The following is a 19453-nucleotide window of genomic DNA, read 5'->3' on the forward strand; positions in this document are numbered from 1 at the left end:
GTCGGAAGCATCATACTAACAAGCCGACAATCGGCCGATCGGACGTTGGCCGAATATTTACGGCCAACAATCGGTACGTGTGTACGGGCCTTAAGTGTAATTTCTGTCTGCTGCTTCCTTCCTCTGCGATCAGCATGAATCACTTCTGACAAGTTTTCCTGACAAAAATGGCAACATGGGAGGGATCTCCAGCTGATTGACAGCCTCAGCTCTGTTCCTGTGGGGAGGTGGGTGTTTCCCTTCCCTCCAATCGGATCTCAGAGCTCTCTTCTCTGAGCTTTACACTGTAACTCAGGGTCTCCGCCTCCTTTTTTCTGAACTCTCAGACAAGCTTTGTAAAATCTGGACTTTAGACGGATGTAGAAAAGAGAAGCCTGCAGGTTTAAATGATGTAGGAAGACCAGTCACTTCACTAGGTATATACCCAGTAAGGGTTTACAACCACTTTAAGATACAAAAACACAGACTTTAGAACCACTTTAAAAGTGTTAGCTGAAATTTTGACTTTAATTTGTTAGTCACGTCCATCTAAATCTGCCAGTCTGACACTTCCCTCCCCCCAGACTGACAATACTGCTGTCCAAAAGTGTCTCCGTTGCTCCTCCATCCAGAGCGGGGACAATGCAAAACAGGAAGTCTGTTACCAACTAGATCACCAGGTGAAAATAAGGGGAAAAAGCCTAGAAAAGAAAACAAATGCAGCCACCACATGTAGGAATTGGTAAGTTGCCTGCAATATATTACATTTTTTGTTTTGGGGTTTAATATCACTGTAAACTCCAAGCTTTCAGGATTGTAGTTTGAGATTAAATTCTAGGCATACTCCAACTGAAACAAATATTAGTTGAAAAGAGGTAGGATAGTATTTTGCTTGGTACGAAAATATGATTTAAAGAGTTACATAATCTTATCTATCTTATCTTACTGTTCTTGGTTAAAGTACAGACTAGTCATTTGTGCATATAAGGATTGTGTGTTTCGGCCTTCTACTATTACATTCTCCATAATCTAAAATACAAATCCAGCAGGAATAGTGGGGATTCCCTCATAATGGGCTCAGTAAGAACTGAGGGACAAGTCTCACCCATATTGGAGATAAATTGTCAATTTTCATTTGCGGGTATCGAGTTTGGGTGGAAGACGGCACTGGACTGGTGCCGCTGGAGGCTGAATTGCGGCAAGTTACTATGTGGAGGGTATAGAGGGAATTGCTTCCAATCGGTTGTATCCCAGTTGTAGGTGATAGACTCCGTTAGGGTTTAGGGCTGCTACTTTTCTGATAAGGACAATAGAGGGGTTTCTGTGGTGAACATTTTAGTGATTGGATGTCCAAAAAAATCTCATTTGATAAATTTTATAGTTGTTTATTAAAGACAAAAGTAAACCAGTAGACCCAGCACGTTTTGGGGGAATTGCCTACCCCTTCTTCAGGGCTGTATTTCTTGGGGACTGGTTAGACTTTTTAGCATCTCTGCTCCATATCACTGGCATACTGCAGAGCCAATGATTGAATATATTTAAAGTGATATTAAAGTCTTTTTTTTTTTTGTTTAAAAATAACAAACATGGTAGACTTAGGCCCCGTTCACATAGGGGCGACGCTACTTCGCACCGTGACCTCCGAGGTCGCGGTGCGAGCAGCGCGCCGCGACCTCGGAGCGGCCGCCACGGACTTCATAACATTGAAGTCTATGGCGGTCGCCTCCTGGTCGCCCCAAAGAAGCTCCGGACCCTTTTTCTAAGTCGGAGCGACTTGTGTCGCTCCTATTAGAACGGGTCCGCAGCTTCCCTATGGTAGGCGACCTACGGCGACCTGTGAGGCGACCAGCTGCACACTGAAGGTTTTTTATCAATTCATAAAATGCATTAAGATAAAAAAAAATCCTTCTAGCTTTTTTTTAAGAAATACACCCCTGAAAGGCAATTCCCCTGAAACGCGTTGGCTCTGCTGGTTTACTTTTATCTTCAATAAACAACTTTAAAATTCATCAAGTGAAGACTTTTTTATTTTTTTTATTTTTTTTTTTGGACATCAGGCGCTCATCTCCAATCACCCAAATTTTACCTTGCAGCCTCTACCAAAGTCTACAATGTCACTTCTGGATAGACAGATGGTTACCTCTCCTGTTAGTGGAGTCGGTGATAATTGTCGGTAAATATTTGCTGTTAACAGTGTCTACCCATAACTCAGACAGTTTTGTATTCCGCAGTAAAGAGGGAGAGGACATAAGTGGCGTCTACAGTGAGTGTCTGCTTTCTTTGAGTGTTTTACAGCTTTGCATCACTGCAGCCAGCAAACATCCACTTAGAACTAGGCACACACCGAGCACGCAGGCAGCAGGCACTCCGCCATCTGTGCCAACTAAACAAGCACTACAGCCCAGCCGTTCTCTGAACTATGGTATTAGAACCTTCTCCGAGAGACACAATGGGGCTGGTAAAATGGAGCTGCCTCTGGAAATGCTAGCAGCCTGGCTGTCACCCTGGACTTCTAGCTGTAATGGCTTCTGATTCACTGAACTGCAGTCACAGCTTCTGTGTAAATACAAACAAGAAACTAGCATTTTTAGGAGGAAAAAAATCAGTACTGGGAATCCATGAACCGCTCAGCCTGAATACATTTCTGTTCTATTGTGGCATTTGTGACTTTAAAGTAGAACTATAGGCAAAACTTTTTTAGTTTTGGATAGTGTTAGGGAGGGTTATAACCCCTGTAAGGTATATTTTTTGCCCTCATGCCCCAATGGGGAGATGTCCCTTCACTTCCTGTTCCATAGCCAAAATAGGAAGCGAGAGAAAATCCTGGAAAATTAAGGGAATCTCTTGGGGACCCCTAGTCACCAGAATTAGCGTTGCCATTGGAAGATTTCTCCACTTTTACTTTTCTGGGGTCAACCCAAAATTTGGGATTTTCACTTTCAATGCCAATGGTAAACAGAACAAATATAGAGAGGGTAAATCTCCCTAACGGAGGCATATACAGCAATAAAAATTGACAGGTGTTCTTCTAATCCCTCACCACTCCATCCAAAACTAAAAAAAAGTTTTGCCGTTCATTATACTTTAACAGGGTGGAAAAAAAATCAATGATTTTTTTTTTTTTATCAGATTTTGTTTATTTAAATCAGTTTTTGTATTATTTTTTTTAATTTAAATCTTTTATTTTTTATTTTTATTCAAATGTATTTAAATAAAATGCTTTTGGAATAAAAAATTAAAATATAGCTTTCTATTTAAGATACATTAACAATTTAATTTATTCAGCAAGAAATGGAGCATATATATATATTCTGCATATACAATATGTATATTCTGCAATATTTACATTTTTGGTAAACTCATTCAGTGAATGCAAGCTGAGATGACATGCACTGCATTGATGCATTCACACAATTTCATACTAACTACCAGCAAGAATGAGTCTTTACATTTAAAGAGCACCTTTCATTTCAGATCCATCATGGCAGCGCCTGTTAGCGGGCATCCACTCACCTGCTGCCGCCATGGCCCTCACCTTGTTGTGTCACCACCGCATCACCAGCTGTCCCATTAAAGTGAATGGGACTGTCAGTCAACAGCGGGTCAGAGAAGGAACCGCTGTAGGACAGAGATGACAGTTGCTCTTTAAAAGGTTTTTGAGCTTCTTTTGTGCAACAAATGCACATAGGGCAGCCCATTCAAGTGACGAGTGACAAATGCTCATAGGCTGCCCTATGCAAGACACATGGAAACACGAGTAAATTGCAAGTAAAGTAAAGAAAACCATGAACGGGACTGCTACGCGAGAGGTAAATGGGCCTCGAGATTTGTGGTAGGCCATACAAGGATTGAATTTTGGTCGATTCCTGCTGAGTTGGCCTGAATTAGATTTGTGGGTGGCCCTGTTGGCATCACCTGACTTGACAAAAGTCCATTTTTAAATCAAATTGTGTTGGAAGGAGCCATTTGAGAAATTCTTTGTGCAAGAGTGCCTGCATCCAATCAAATGCAGCCACTGTTCAGGTATCCTGACAGCTGCAGCTGTCAGAATACAATAGCCCGCACTGCAGGTCCATCAATGCTATTTTGCCCACAGGGCTGAACAAAAAATCTTAACATGTATGGACAGCTTTATCCATATGGGGATCATTTCAGTCTGTAGCAGACGTTCAGAGGGCAGAGGGCCTTTACTGCGAAGACAGATAACCAAATGCTTCTTACTACACAGAGAGTGATCTGTGACTTGTGAAGATCCTATGGTCTTACTTTAGCTCTTCTATGCTGGAAGTTTGATAGTTTTAGTTTTGCTTTCAAGTTGAACTAAAGGGAACAAAACTTACCTTTCCTCCAATGGTCCCCACCCCTTGTCAGCACCAGCATCATCTTCTGAGTATCAGTCCTCAAATGTTTTTAGTTGTCGGCGCAAAATAATGTCACTCTTGTGCATGTGCAGGAGTCTGTCATCATGGCACATAGGGGCCATGCCTGCGCTGTAAGTGAAGCTGCGTATGCGCATTTCAATTTAAACGCAAGAAGAATAGCAGGTAGGTGGATTTTTTTTGCAGAAGGCAAATTACATGTGTCTTCTGCAACAAATGGCAGCTTGTCACAGCAGAACTTTAGTTCTGCTTTAATAACCTCCAAAATGGGGTCCCTCCATACCCCCAGCCATGTCATGTGGGCTGCTATGGCTATTGTTATGCTACTGATTTTATCTGATCTGTGAAAAAAAAAAAAGGTTTGTATTTATACTCTTAACGGCGACAGGCCCTCTTATTAGTGAAGAAACCTTCTTTGGCCAGATGTCAGCCACACCTGAGAGCACAACTAGTGTGGGGGTTTTTATCTCTGGGTATTTTTCAGTTTGGATTCCTGCATGTGTGGCTGGATTGCAAGTATAATATAAACAAACTATAATCATACATATAATATAATTTAATATAATAATAATAATATTAATTATATGTATTGTATATAAAAGGAAGGCCTATATATTTCTTGTTCTCTGCATTTTCTTTCCCAGATAAATTACAGCTTCCCATAAAATACTAGTTTTAAAAGTTCTATTTCCTGCGGAAAACAGATTATTGTTCATGTAATGGTTAAAGGAGTATCAATTGCGCTGCAAATCCGAGTGAACAGCGCCACCTATGGTCTCCACACTGCGACTCGCTGGGATACAGTACTGTGGCTGTAGACTGATAAGGCAAAAAAGTGTATAATATCTATAATAGAATTTTGATCTTTTGGTCCCATGATAGAGTGCAAGTACATCTCCATCTGCAGGGTACAATCAGCCGCTTAAACCTATAGTTACCCATTGCACTGATATCTCAAATACAAAATTTGTTTCACTGAAACCATAACATGTTCATGATGGACGCCTTGACTGCTGATTTACAGTAGACCTGCTTTAACAACACCAACATAAGACTTTGTGTACAGGGGGGCTGCCATGGATAAATACAGTAATAGAAGGTATGAAAAATCTTCTTGGCCCAGGTGCTTCCCTCCTGTGCTACAGAGGTGCAATCTTGTTAGTTCCATGTATCATATATGATGGACATGTCCCTGTATTAGAAGTTCTTCCAAATGTTACAGAAAGTTACAGGGGGTGGCTGCTTCTTAGGACCCAACAAATGCCTTCTTGAACCATAGGGTGGACAAAACTCCTAAACATACTCAAATCTTATATAGGTTTCTGGGAGATAAAATGACGCTTGCAGGAGCTTGGAAGAAACCCTTGGTTTCAATTTTAGCAACAAAACGGAAAATCTCCTGGATCATGTCCCAGGAACAAATTGTAGCTAAGCTTCAAGATAGAGTTCAGCTGTTTGAAGCAATCTGGGAACCCTGGGCACTTTATATTAAGGTCCCCTTTTGCAGGTCATAATCTAAACAGATTCTTCTGGAAGTCCTACCCTCTTCCTTACTTTTAAACCCTTTTTCTCTTCTTCTTTCCCCTTATCTCTCTTTCCTTCTCTTCACATTACTTCTGCTGGGCCCTAAAAGCCCTATATTTTTGTCGTTTCTAACTCATCAAAATATAGTGACCAGTAGGTGATACATTTTGGTCTAATTGTGATTTCTTGGACAAATAAATACAAGCTCCTGCTGAGATGAGACACGGGTTATAGATATCTCTTTCCTCTCTTCGTCTTGTATGTATATCCCGGGCTCTGGTGAGCCGAACTCAGGGTTCTGGATGGGGTGGGGGGGAAGGGACATGGTCCTGGTATCCAATTATGCCTGATGTGGTCTCCTAGTACACAGTGTAAGCCAGGGGTGTCGTGGAGCAACCTACGATGGGTTGGTTGGGCCTTGACCGCCTCCACAACTTCCACCTTTTGGTCATTAACCTCCTCCATGTTAAATTTCATAAGGAGAATCTAGGACCTCTGTTAAGATCTTATGGTTAATCAAATTTCATCTGTTTGAGTGTTGAGCTGTTGAGCTGCTAGGTAGGCTTAAGTTTCGGACTTACTATGCATTTGTCCAGTCATTATGTTAGGCCTTGCAGGCTGACATTATATTTGTGTTGATTTCTCTTTGTATTTGGAAATTTAATAAATAACATATTGAAAAGAAAAGTCTTCTCGAGGAAAATGCTGTTCCATGTTCCCTCCAGTGCTGGTTGCTTAACCTTTAAAGCAATTCCGAGGAAGGATCAGCTAATCCGAATTCTGATTTTCTCAACATAGATCGTGTGTGACCAAGTACCTTGGATTTTGACCACATGACGAGCAGGGAGCAGTGCTATGAACATTTATATTGGTTGGGAATGTTCCTCATTCCTTTCAGAAGAAGTTATCCAGAATGTAACTACAATTTCAGAGTTGGTTTGTGTTCTATACTACACAATTGTTGAGAATTTATATTTTAACCACAGAAGCCAGGAAACTGAATTGGAGTGACGCCGCGAGGTCTACCAGTTTACTGCTGCGGATATACAGTAGCTGGGAGTTTATTTTAACCCTTTGGTTGCCTCAATACAACACCTACATCATTGGCTGTCAAAGAGAGGAATAGCAAGGGTGTAGACCAGGCAAGTCAAACAGATCTGCTCTTACACCCACTTTTGTCAGATTTCAATTGAGCGAGGACCCAGCAATTTGTCCAGTTAATTACAGCTGCACTAGCTGAAATAATTCTGCAAATAAATACGTCAGACAAGATTTTATGTCATGGGATAAGAGATTGCAAGTCTCGTTTTTTATAATATAAATTAAAGTGTTATTTATTTTACTGGATTCAAAGCTAAACTCTGGGCAAACTGCAAAATACACAGATGAAATGCATGTAGGAACTGTTTAACCTGCCAAATGATGTGCGTTTCTGTCTATCTAGTCCTGACGTTTTGTACAGCTCTCACACAGCACTGTCCTATCTAGCAAGGCAGAAGACCTTTTTTTTAAATTTCAAACCATCTATGGCTGATGATCAATTTCTGTCGAACGGAAATGTTGGAAAATCCATCTCGCATCTGTTCCTGCTGGCTGATTGAAAAAAATTACCCATCTATGGGCAGCCTAATGCCCAGTACACACGATCCGAAAATCGAGCAACGTTCCATCCGTTATTTTTCGTATTCTAGCAGCTCTCAATAATATTCGCTTAACGGGAGAGGTTACTCACGATACGAATTTTCTCGGACGATAATTCTTAGCTTCCGGTATGCGTAACCACGCTGTAGCGTGTGAGGGGAAAATGATGTCTACTGCTCATGCGCTGTCTACTGCTCACCATTTTTTTCAGACGAACAACATACTGATAATACGATTATCGTACGATGTGTTATAATACGATCAAAATTTTTATGCTTGCACGACCGGATAATATCGGGTGAACTGTCGTGATCGCCTCTCGTAAGCTGTGTACTAATGATCCGATTATCGTCCGATCCTTTCACAAGCGTTAATTTTCGTCCGATTTTCGGATCGTGTGTACGGGCCATTAGGCAGGCGATACACGGTGCAAATTTCTAAAGAAATTCATACAATTGCCCCATCAACACGGACAGTGTTGACAGGGGAATCCGCAATTATCTTGGCAGGGTGGGGGCAGGCAGGGAAAGCTGTCAATGCCAGGAGAAGACAGTGATTATTGCTAGCCGCTAGCGATAATTGCAAGATAATCCGGCAGGCTGGTTGTACCCAAGTTGATCGATTGATCAACTTGGTACATTCAGCCTGCCCATTAGCAGTTCGAATCTTGGCCGGTTCAGCAGAAACCGGCCAAGGTTCGAACCGTGTAAGGACAGCCTAATACTTGTCTGCTTCTTGCCCCACCCAGTGACTGGACAGTCTAGCGATAAGCAGATTGAAAAGCTGTTTTTCACTCCTCCTCCTATCAGCATACTCCTTGCACTGGAGCACAACCAATTGGCTCTTTGTGCTGCTTCTCCCTCTCTGACCTGTAGCTCTGTTGTAAAGAGTTTGCAGGAGGCAGATACTAAACCAAATTAAGCTACTTGCAATGCTTGACTAGGATAACTTTAAATGATGTATAAATAATGATTACAGAGCTGCAGTCATTGTTGTCTTTTATATCTGTCTTGAGTTCAGACATTTGGGGCTATCATTGAAGATCTATTAAGCTCAGTTCAGTATTTTTAGGGTTTCACATGCTGGATCTAGACAGTATATTGTTTGCTGTTGAGAAGTTAAATTACCTTGGCAAACTCAACAAAAATGTTATGTATAGTAAACCCCACATCTACAGAAAGATTGAGCTAGCTGATTGTAACTATAGCCGGCCACACACACACAGATTGAAACAAATTAAACAACTAAAAATATGTAACTGATTTCTTCATCCACGTTAAGGGGCAAAAAAATAACATCGATCACATTTCCTGTCAAAATGACTGAACGATGGCTGCTTCTGATTGGAATGCAGGTGTGGTTTGCCCAACTTGTCCGACTTTTGTCCTATCTTTCCGACTGGTTCTTTTGATTAAGGAGGGTGCCAACAGGGCCACCTACAGACTGAATTTTCGTCCTGGGAACTGTCTGAAATTTTCTTTGTCTATGGCCAGCCTTAGCCATGCATTTTTGCACTACAAAGGCCACTGTGACGCAATAGCGACAACAGAATAAGGGTGGTTGGTTTTTTTGCTAGATATCTGGACAGAATGTCCATTGTGTGTTTGAGAAATGTTATTGTTCACTCTACCAACCTCTTTAATGTCTTCTGCTCTGAGGTCCCTATGAAATAAATATATATAACTGTTATCAAAATTCTTATGTAGTTATGTTTATGTAAACCGATATAGGAAAATACTGTCACTTGGCTCTGGTCCCCCGGTTGTGTGTTACACCTTGATGACACATCCTCTGACAGCGTGAGGACCAGTGCGTGTATGACGGAAGACCTTCATCTAAATTAAAGGTTTCTTTGGTGGGGTGTGCATCAATGTTCACAGGGGCAGCTCAAGAAAAGCTCTAGCTGTGGGTGGTAGCAGCACTTGCAAGGGTTATTTTTATAGATGCAGCGTGGGCTGAAAAACAAGATGATTACGGGTGTTCAGCAATGGAAAGGACAAGAGGAAGACAAGCCAAGAAGTCAATTTATGTGACGACCAGTAAGACTGGGATTGGGTTCTCTTGCAGTGAGGGGAATTTGGCTCAAGTTTACCCGCCTGACTAATCAGCATCCAATGTCTACATCATTATCCTTATTAAAACAATCAGCCCCCTACAGCCTCCGCTCATTGTACAGCACTCATTAGCGGCTCGAGGACTCTTGCAGGCAGCCAGCAATACGGTCACTTCATGCTCCACAGATCAATCCTCTTGGGGTTTGAAAGAATAATTAACCTAAACTACAAGCTGGCTTATAGAAAGGGTCAATTTACGGAGAATGCTGGTGTTATATTGTTATTAGGGTTAAAAAAGAAAAATCTATCAAGTTTAAGCTTTTACAAGCACTATACAGACAAAATAACGCCTCCCCTGGGCATACACTTCCTTAGTGACCCCAAAAGGCTGGCATTTAATTCCCTGGATCCAAAAATGATCATAGTGTAGTTACAACTTTGGATATTGTTGCATATAAGAAAATAATTGATTATTACTATTAGTCTTGTCAGTAGCACCTCCTGTAATAAGGAATGTCCAATGTTTGCTCGTAAAGGTCTCCTATCCTACGCACCCAACTCAAGAGCCCTAAACCCTTTTGCATTTTGTGGAATACAAATCCCTGCTGAATCTTTATACTGACATTAATATTAAATTAATTTAATATTAATTTGTGTATCACATGGACTGAACAAAGGACAAGGGGACTTCAAAAAGTGAAACAAATCTGGTTTTGCCAACCTTTCTTTTCCAACGAGATCTTAATCTCCTTGAAATAGATGGCTGCCCACTTTGTACCCTTTCAGAATCTTCTACATCCTTATTAGTATACCATATAGTACCCCTGTGCCGTAGTTCGACAAAGCTTATTCTGTACTAAGTATACAAATTTTACATATCACAGGATTTTTGCAGCTGTTTTTTGGCATGGAGTGGCATTTGTAAAGCTTACAGTTATCCAAAGTTGCCAAATTCTAGTCCAGCTTTGTTTTTCCTTACTGTATTCCATTCAGTGTAGCATACACCTATCAGCCATAACCTTATGACCACCCATCTAATATTGAGGAGGTTCCCTTTTTGTCACCAAAACAGCCCTGACTCGTTGAGGCATGGACTCCACTAGAACTCTAAAGGTATGCTGTGGTATCTGGTGCCAAGCCATCAGTAACAAATCCTTTAAGTTCTGAAAATTGCAAGGTGAAGATTCCTTGGACCATGCTTTTTTTTTTTTCCAGCACATCCAACAGATCCTTAACTGGATTGAGAGCTGGAGAATTTGAAGGCCAAATCAACACCTCAAACTCATTGTGTTCCTCAAACCATTCTTGAAATGTATCATGCTGCCTCTGCTAGCTTGCCATCTCTTCCCCAGGTAAGTGATGCACACGCACCCAGCCATTCACATGATGTGATAACTTGGACCAGGCCATCTTCTTCTATTTCCCCATGGTTCAGCTCTGATACTCACATGCCCATTGTAGGCGCTTTTGGCTGTGGACATGGGTCAGCATGGGCACCTTGGCCAGTCTACAGCTATGCAGCCCCATACACAACAAACTGCGATGCCCATTTTTTTTCTTGCTTTCAACTCCTCAACTTCATGGCCAACTTGTTCCCTCTATGCCTAATATATCCCACCGCCTTTCTGATGCCAGTGTAACAAGACAATCAATGTTATTTGGCTGTGGTCTAAAGTTATGGTGTATAACAGGTTGTTTTTGAACAATGCAAAAGTATTAGAAACACCAATGGAGTGCTGGGATTACTTACTGGGGCTTCTCATGGATCGCTGGGCTGTGGAGGGGGCAGGAGCAGCAGCGGCGGCTCAGCCTCTCACTGAGAGGCTGAGCCGGGTGCCGGTCCAGGCATGTGGGCTGATCCCAACTCTATTGTGGGCAGAGCCCGTACTTTATGAAATCAGCAAACAGCAGATTTCAGCTCACTGTCTGCTGAAAACTGTTCACATGAGTGCAGAACGAACTGCACTCCTGTGATCCAAAGGAGAAGTAAAACTCAGGAGATTTAGTCCAGTTCTATGAGAGATCACAGACCTGTAAAATGAAAGAAAACAATAAGTAGATCATAGCAGGACCTATGGCTTTCTATACAGCTGTTTGCCACAGATCCCCTGGTATTTAGGTAGGATGGGGGCATCAGCTTGCTTGGCGGCAATGGAATGATGCTGTAGTCTTTATTTGTTTGCAGATTTATAGGTGGAAAATAGAGAAAGGATTTATATTACAAAGGAAGAGTTCTATCCATGGTCTCTAGCTGATCTGTTCACATGTAGCAATCGCTTGATTTACTACTTTGTAGAGCGGTAACTATTATAACCGCGCTAAATACCGACAATAGATTAAAGGCTTTCTTGCAATGTTGGCCGGCTTTGCAGTTACCACCAGTGTTTAATGGGCAGATAGTTTACAAGCTTCATTTAATAGAATGGTATTGGTTTAACTAGTGCAATAAATGTCAGAAATATTGATGGAGAGGCGGTGTGACCTGTGCAATACATCTGTTCCTGCCTTTGTGCATTGCTGTGTTTGGGAAGTGTGTTGGCTAAGTATTGATACATTATATATCAAAGTACTGCTAAATTATTCAAGATTGAAATGCTAGACTTCGGGATACGATTTGATTTGAATCTATATTCTACCTGCATCATATTGTTATCGAGGCAAAATCCTTGAACACAGCAATTTTTCACAACCTTGCCAGAACTATTTAGTTTGCTTTTTATTAAAGCCTCGCTACTACATCTGTCAGTTCCCTGTTTCACAACACAAGAACAAATGGGGCGCTGGATTCAGATTTACCAAGATTCACTGGGCACACTGTCTATGGTTCAGCAGCACTCCACAAAACCGTAACCACCCTCAGAAACAGGGAAGTTTAGAGTCAACATACACCAAATTGTCAGAAGTATTGGGACGGCTTCCTTTACATGCACTTGAACTATAATGGCATCCCAGTCTTAGTCCGTAGGGTTCAATATTGAGTTCGCCCACCCTTTTCAGCTTGGATTCTTGGATGTTTGTTTGGTGCAATCATTGGATTGTATGGACACTATATTGTCAAAAGTATTAGTCTGTAGGGTTCAATATTGAGTTGGCCCACCCTTTGCAGCTATAACAGCTTTAACTCTTCTGGGAAGGCTGTCCACAAAGTTTAGGAGTGTGTGTGTCTATGGGAATATTTGACTATTCTTCCAGAAGCGCATTTGTGAGGTTTAGTCACTGATGTTGGACAAGAAGGCCTGTCTCACTGTCTGCGCTCCAATTCATCCTTAAGGTGTTCTATCGGGTTGATTTGCAGGCCAGTCAAGTTCCTCCACCCCCAAACTCACTCATCCATGCCTTTATGGACCTTGCTTTGTGCACTGGTGCGCGGTCATGTTGGAACAGGAAGGGCCAACCCTAAACTGTTCCCACAAAGTTGGGAGCATGAAATTTGTCCAAAAATGTCTTGGTATCCTTGTCTTGGTGTCCCTAAGCGTTCCCTTCACTGGAACTAAGGGTCAAGCTCAACCCCTGAAAAACAACCCCACACCATAATCCCCCCTCCACCAAATGATTTGGACCAGGGCACAAAGCAAGGTCCATAAAGACATGGATGAGCAAGCTTGGAGTGGTGGAACTTAACTGGCCTGCACCTCAACCCGATAGAACACCTTTAGGATTAATTGAAGTGCAGACTGCGAGCCAGGCCTTCTCATCCATCAGTGCCTGACCTCACAAATGCGCTTCTGGATGGAATGGTCAAATATTCCCATAGACACTTCTAAACCTTGTGGACAGCCTTTCCAGAAGAGCTGAAGCTGTTATAGCTGCAAAGGGTGGACCAACTCCATATTGAACCCTACGGACTAAGACTGGGATGCTATTAACCACTTGCCGACTGCCTAACGCCGATCTACGTCGGCAGTCAGCCCCTCACAGGCAAAGTGACGTAGGGCTACGTCACTAGCTTGTGAGGGTCTAGGGAGTGAGCGCGCGCCCCCGGAGGCGCGCTCCCGCGTGGTCACAGACCCCCCCGCGCGTGTGACCGGCGGACCCGATGTCCGCCGGTCACTCGGCGATCGGCGGGGGAGAAGGAGAATGTCAGGCAGCTCGTGTAAACAAGCCACCTGTCATTCTCCTTGCTGTTAGGATACTGATCACTCGGATCTAGTATGTAGATCCGTTGATCAGTGTCCATACAGCTCAAGCCCCAGCCAATCACAGTAGAAAGCACGCCCCTAGGGATACACACAGCCCCTCCCTCCCAAATAAAGTTAACCCCTTCACTACCAGTGTATTTTTACAGTAACAGTGCATATATATAGCACTGATTACTGTAGAAATGTCACTGGTAACCCCAAAAGTGTCAAAAATGTCAGTCAAGGGTCCGATCTGTCCGCCCCAATGTCGCAGTACCGCAAAAAAAAAATCGCAGATCGCCGCCATTACACGTTAAAAAAAAAAACAACAAAAATGACAGAAATTTTTCCCTTTGTTAGTAAACGCGATAACTTTTGCGCAAACCAATCAAAATACGCTTTTTGCCATTTTTTTTTACCAAACATAGGTAGCATAAAACAAATTGGCCGAAAAAGTAAAAAAATTTTGATTTTTAAATTTTTTTTGGGGGGAATTTCATATAAAAAAATGTGAAAAATATTGCTATTTTTGCAAAATTGACGCTCTTTTTTTGTTTATAGCGCGTGATCAAAAAATCGCACAGGTGATCAAATACCACCAAAAGAAAGCTCTGTTTGTGGGAAAAAAAGGACGCCAAATTCGTTTAGGTACAGCGTCGCACGACCGCGCAATTGTCCGTTAAAGTCACGCAGTGCCGAATCGCAAAATACCCCCTGGTCGGAATGGGGGTAAAATCTTCCGGGGCTTAAGTGGTTAAAGTTCATGTACGTGTAAAGGCAGGTGTCCCAATACTTTTGACAATATAGTGTCCATACAATCCAATAATTGCACTGAACAAACATCAAAGAATCCAAGGTTTTTTGTTTTTTTTTTTTGTTTTTTTGTTAACAGAATGGAAAGAAGAATCCCAAGGTTTTTAAGAATAAAATTGATTTATGGGAGAGAAAAAAAACAATGCGTTTCAGGAGCCAAACACCCCCCCCCCCCTTCATCAGGGCTCAATAATTTTTGATATTATGCTTAAACAGACCCAGGTGTGTAGATACCAAATAGATTGTATGGACTGTGATTTACTGCAAGTAACAGTTTTTCAGAAGGGCAGGTTAAGCCAGTTTTGGTGAATGCAGCAAAGGAACTAAAAGTTTCTAATCCCTGATAAAGGGGGAAGTGTAAAACAAAAGCAGAGAAGGAAAGCCGCTCAGGTGAGACAAAGCACTCCGGTGCAGGTCGGATCCGCCATCCAAAACTTGATAAACCAAAAGAAAAATGGACCGCACTCAGGAGTAAATTAAATTAGAAGTATCCTTTATTCCTCACGAAGGATCAATACAAACAGTGCATCACCGGGATATGACAGGTTGACGCGTTTCACGATACAGAGGATCGCTTACTCAAGTAAGCGATCCTCTGTATCGTGAAACGCGTCAACCTGTCGCATGTCCCGGGTAATGCACTGTCTGTATTGATCCTTCATTAGGAATAAAGGATACTTCTAATTTCATTTACTCCTGAGTGCGGTCCATTTTCCATTTGGTTTATCAAAGGGGGAAGTGTGCTGGCCCCTTAAACGTGTATTTTTTTCTTTTTTGTTTTTGTGTTTGTTTCTATGAATTAAATTTATTATTAAAAACTTTGGACTCCTGGATGCTCGTTTGACACTTTCATTGTATTGTAGGTGTGTGGTTTCTTATTTACCTTCGCTTCCTGTCCCTGTGACACCAGTTCTAAAAATGGGAGGTGTGGTTTTCACAAGGACAGCAATAAAAAAATAAGTTCCAACCCCTTTCAGCTGTACAGGTTTTTATTGTTGCTGGTTTCCCCAGTAGGGAGGCAGAGATGGCAATCAAAACCTGCAAGAGGCTCTAACCCTTCTCCACTTTTTCCAAAAAAAAAAAAAAAAAAAAAGAGGGTAGTTGGAGTTCTGCTTTAAAGGGAGCCAGTCAGTGTCGAAATGGGTTAGCTGCTGTTTCTGATTTGTTTTTAAGATTTTCATCCTATGGCTTTACTTCACTGCTTAGAAAGTCATTGACCCAGAATTAGCAAATGCACATCGGTGGATGTGACAGCTGATTTGTGTTTTTCCAGGTCAGTGATTTTATAGCTGGCTGGTTTTCCTTAGAAAAGGAAAACAATTATTATAATATTAATAAAAATTCTGCAAGATTTATTTCAACCTTTAACCCATTCCTTTTCTCTCCATGGCAGAGCAGCGAGGGCTTTCGGAGAATATCTGTCCCAGACCCATCCCGACAGCCGGAACGGCTCCGGTAAGAACCCTCTTTCTTCTTCTTTATAAGTACTGACTAATAAAAGGGGGGTCATCAGTGACCTGGTAAAAGTGTAGAGAAAAAAAATCAGCGTATGTGCATTAAAAAATATGGCGTATTTTACTATTTTTGAAGTCATTAATAAATGCTGTTTTATTGTTTAGTTTCACTCTTAGCTAACCTATTAATAGCCAAAGCATGTACCAATCTTCATTTAAAAAAATGAATGCAGCTCTGTATTCATTAATACACCATTATGATTATTTTTCATTTTAACCACTTCAATACAGTGCACTTTCACCCCCTTCCTGCCCAGGCCAATTTTCAACTTTCAGCGCTGTCACACTATGAATGACAATTGCGCGGTCATGCTACACTTTACCCATGTAAACATTTTTATCATTTTTTTTTCACACAAATAGAGCTTTCTTTTGGTGGTATTTAATCACCGCTGGGTTTTTTATTTCTTACAAAAAAAAAAAAGAAAGAGAGAAAATTAAAAAAAAAAAAAAAGTTTTTCTTATTTTCTGTGAGTAAATTTTGAAAATAAATTATTTTTCTCCTTTCACTGATGTGCGCTGATGAGGCGGCACTGATAGGCTGCACTGATGAGGTGACACTTATGGGCACGGATGAGGTGGCACTGGTGAGGAGGTACCAATATGCCGCATTGATAGGCGGCACTGATGGGTGGAACTGATGGGCACTGACGGGCACTGACTGGCAGCACTATGGGCACTGATGGTGGACACTGATTGGCACGGTTTTTCATGTTTCTGTAATCGGGGCACTGATGATCAGTGCCCTGATTATCTGTCCTAGTTTCCCCTGTGAGGAGGAGCCGATAAACGGCACTTCCTCATTTACATGTGACCGGCTGTAATTGGACACAGCCGATCACATGGGTAAAGAGCCATGTCATTGGCTCTTTACCGCGATCGGGGTCGCGCCGTGTCCTAGCAACACGGTGCGGCCACGATCGCCGCACTGCGCGCCCCCACGAGCGCCCGAGAGAGGCAGTTCTGGTGCGCTGTCATATGACGGCATCCCAGAACAATAGCTGCACTGCTCCGCCATCATTTGACGGTGGGCGGTCAGTATGTGGTTAATGTAAGCAGTGTAAGTACCTGAATGTGACTTGGTATCAGAATCTTTTGACTCCTGTATAGCTGAGCTCAGGCTGGAAGAGGGAGAAGCAGTACAGGAAGCTACTTAGTTGTACCGCAGTGCTCATGTGCCAACAATGAGCGTGCTTATAGGAGGGGAGAGCAACCTGACAGAGATGAGCTAATTCTTAGGCTGCCTTTCACTGCACAGTCTCATCTAGAGGAGGGTCAGATATTATTTGACTGCAGCAGAGAAAAAAAAAGTATCCAGGGTGGTGCTGCATGGTAGAGCTGTGAAAAATCTCAGGACTGAATGAACAGTAATAAAAAACCTTTTGGCAGGTAAAACCGTTATATATATGTGCTCTGTGTTTTTAACCTTTTGTCTGGAGTTCAGCTTTGAAGGATAAGTTCACCTTTACAAAAAAAAAAAGAAAATGCACATTTTTTTTTTTTTGTAGGTAAAAAAATACGCATTCATTTTTTTGTAATGGACCTGTAAAGCATTGTTCCCACGATCAGCAGATTGTCTGTGTATATGTCTGGCGGTACCTCCGATATGGCCAGGCAGTTACACTGTGACAGGAAGACTTAACTACTACAGTGCTTAACAGCTCCATGGTAGCTCATTGAGAACTACAAGCCGACAACCGCAAAGGAATGCTGGACCTTGTAGTCTTCTCATTCGCAGAAAACTGTGAATAGAGGACGTGGCTGAGACCCCTCATGGCTACGTGTGTTGCAGATTGTGACAGCTAGCGGGGGTTAAAGATTCCCCGCTGCTCTTTCCAGCGGGGGACCGGAGATAGGCTGTGCAGACATGAAGCTTAATATCTCTTTCCCAGCCACTGCCTGCCAGAAGCTGATTGAAGTTGACGATGAACGCAAGCTGCAAGCTCTCTTTTTATGAGAAACTCATGGCCACAGAAGTTTCAGCTGATCCTTTGGGTGAGGAATGGAAGGGATATGTTGTTCGCATCGGTGGAGGCAACGATAAGCAAGGTTTCCCCATGAAAGAGGGAGTTCTCACCCAAGGACGTGTTCATCTGCTGTTGAGCAAGGGTCACTCCTGTTACCGCCCCAGGAGGACTGGCGAGCGCAAACACAAGTCTATGCATGGCTGTATTGTAGATGCCAACTTAAGTGTGTTGAACTTGGTGATTGTCAGGAAAGGTGAAGACATCCCTGGCCTCACAGACAACACTGTTCCACGCTGTTTTGGTCCTAAAAGGGCAAGCAGAATCCACAAGCTCTTCAACCTGTCCAAAGAAAATGATGTGCACCAATATGTGGTTAGAAAGCCTCTAGCTAAGGAAGGGAAGAAGCCCAGGACTAAGGCCCCCAAGATCCAGCGTCTTGTAACACCTAGAGTTCTTCAACACAAGCGCAGACGTATTGCCCTAAAGAAGCAGCGCACTCAGAAGAATAAGGAGGAAGCATCAGAGTATGCCAAGCTGCTTGCTAAGAGAACAAAGGAAGCAAAGGAGAAGCGCCAGGAGCAGATTGCCAAGAGGTGTAGACTTTAATCACTGAGAGCCTCTACGTCTAAATCTGAATCCAGCCAGAAGTAAAGCCTCATGGTTTAAATAAATTTGTTGTAAATGGAAAAAAAAAAAAAGATTCCCCGCTAGCTGTCAGAATGGGGGATAGGTGGGAGCAGGGGTTGGTACATCCGTTACATGTACATGTTACATCCTGAATATGGGTGTAACATGGTATAAGGAGAACGTATCCTTAAAACGACACAACTGGTATTCTTACGAGGTTAGCAGTGGCCGCCTTCATATTTCTCAGTGCAGGTTTCCTCTGAGGCCATATAAAAATACTAATATAGTAAGCTAAAATATGTGCTCAGCATTTGTGCCAAATGTATACCTTCTGCCCCCTAGTCCAAATATTTTATGGTGCAACCCCAGTTAATATCAGGCTTGGCATTACACTAACAAGATCGGATGTCATAGCTACTCAATGCAAGCATAGTCTGGGGTGGAGAGGCCTGAACCTTGTCCACTCTGTCAGTACAACTTGAACTAAGGACTAGAGGAGGTGGGCAAACTGTAGTTCTCTTCAGGTGTACAGAGTCAGAGATGGTGAACTGTAGGTATATAGTCTACAGCAAGGGTCTTCAAACTATGGCCCTCCAGTTGTTCAGGAACTACAATTCCCATCATGCCTAGTCATGTCTGTGAATGTCAGAGTTTTACAATGACTCATGGGATGTGTAGTTCTGCAACAGCTGGAGGGCCGTAGTTTGAGGATCCCTGGTCTACAGTGTTCAGCCATCAAATTTGTAGGGACTGCATGGGGACAACAACAAGAAAGACCTGGCTGGGTAGTTGTGACAGTCTGTATCCTTTACGTATACACAGATAACATGATGTGGA

At 42.4% G+C, this 19453-nt stretch overlaps 2 protein-coding genes across 2 annotated transcripts in view; both read left to right on the forward strand.

Moving 5' to 3' along the window:
* The window catches only part of NSMF (NMDA receptor synaptonuclear signaling and neuronal migration factor), a 90129-nt gene that overhangs the window by 13037 nt on the left and 57639 nt on the right, over window positions 1-19453 (forward strand). Inside the window, exon 2 of the mRNA XM_082264415.1 lies at window positions 15902-15963. Within this exon, the coding sequence (XP_082120541.1) occupies window positions 15902-15963 (62 nt within the window). The remainder of the gene's footprint in view (window positions 1-15901; window positions 15964-19453) is intronic.
* Window positions 17878-18667, forward strand: LOC309560763 (small ribosomal subunit protein eS6-like). Its single transcript, XM_082264416.1, has one exon. The coding sequence runs from the start codon at window positions 17948-17950 to the stop codon at window positions 18593-18595; it is 648 nt and encodes a 215-aa protein (XP_082120542.1). The 5' UTR covers window positions 17878-17947; the 3' UTR covers window positions 18596-18667.

This window comes from Pelophylax lessonae (assembly GCF_965119305.1).
Source record: "Pelophylax lessonae genome assembly, chromosome: 7".
NCBI lineage: Eukaryota > Metazoa > Chordata > Amphibia > Anura > Ranidae > Pelophylax > Pelophylax lessonae.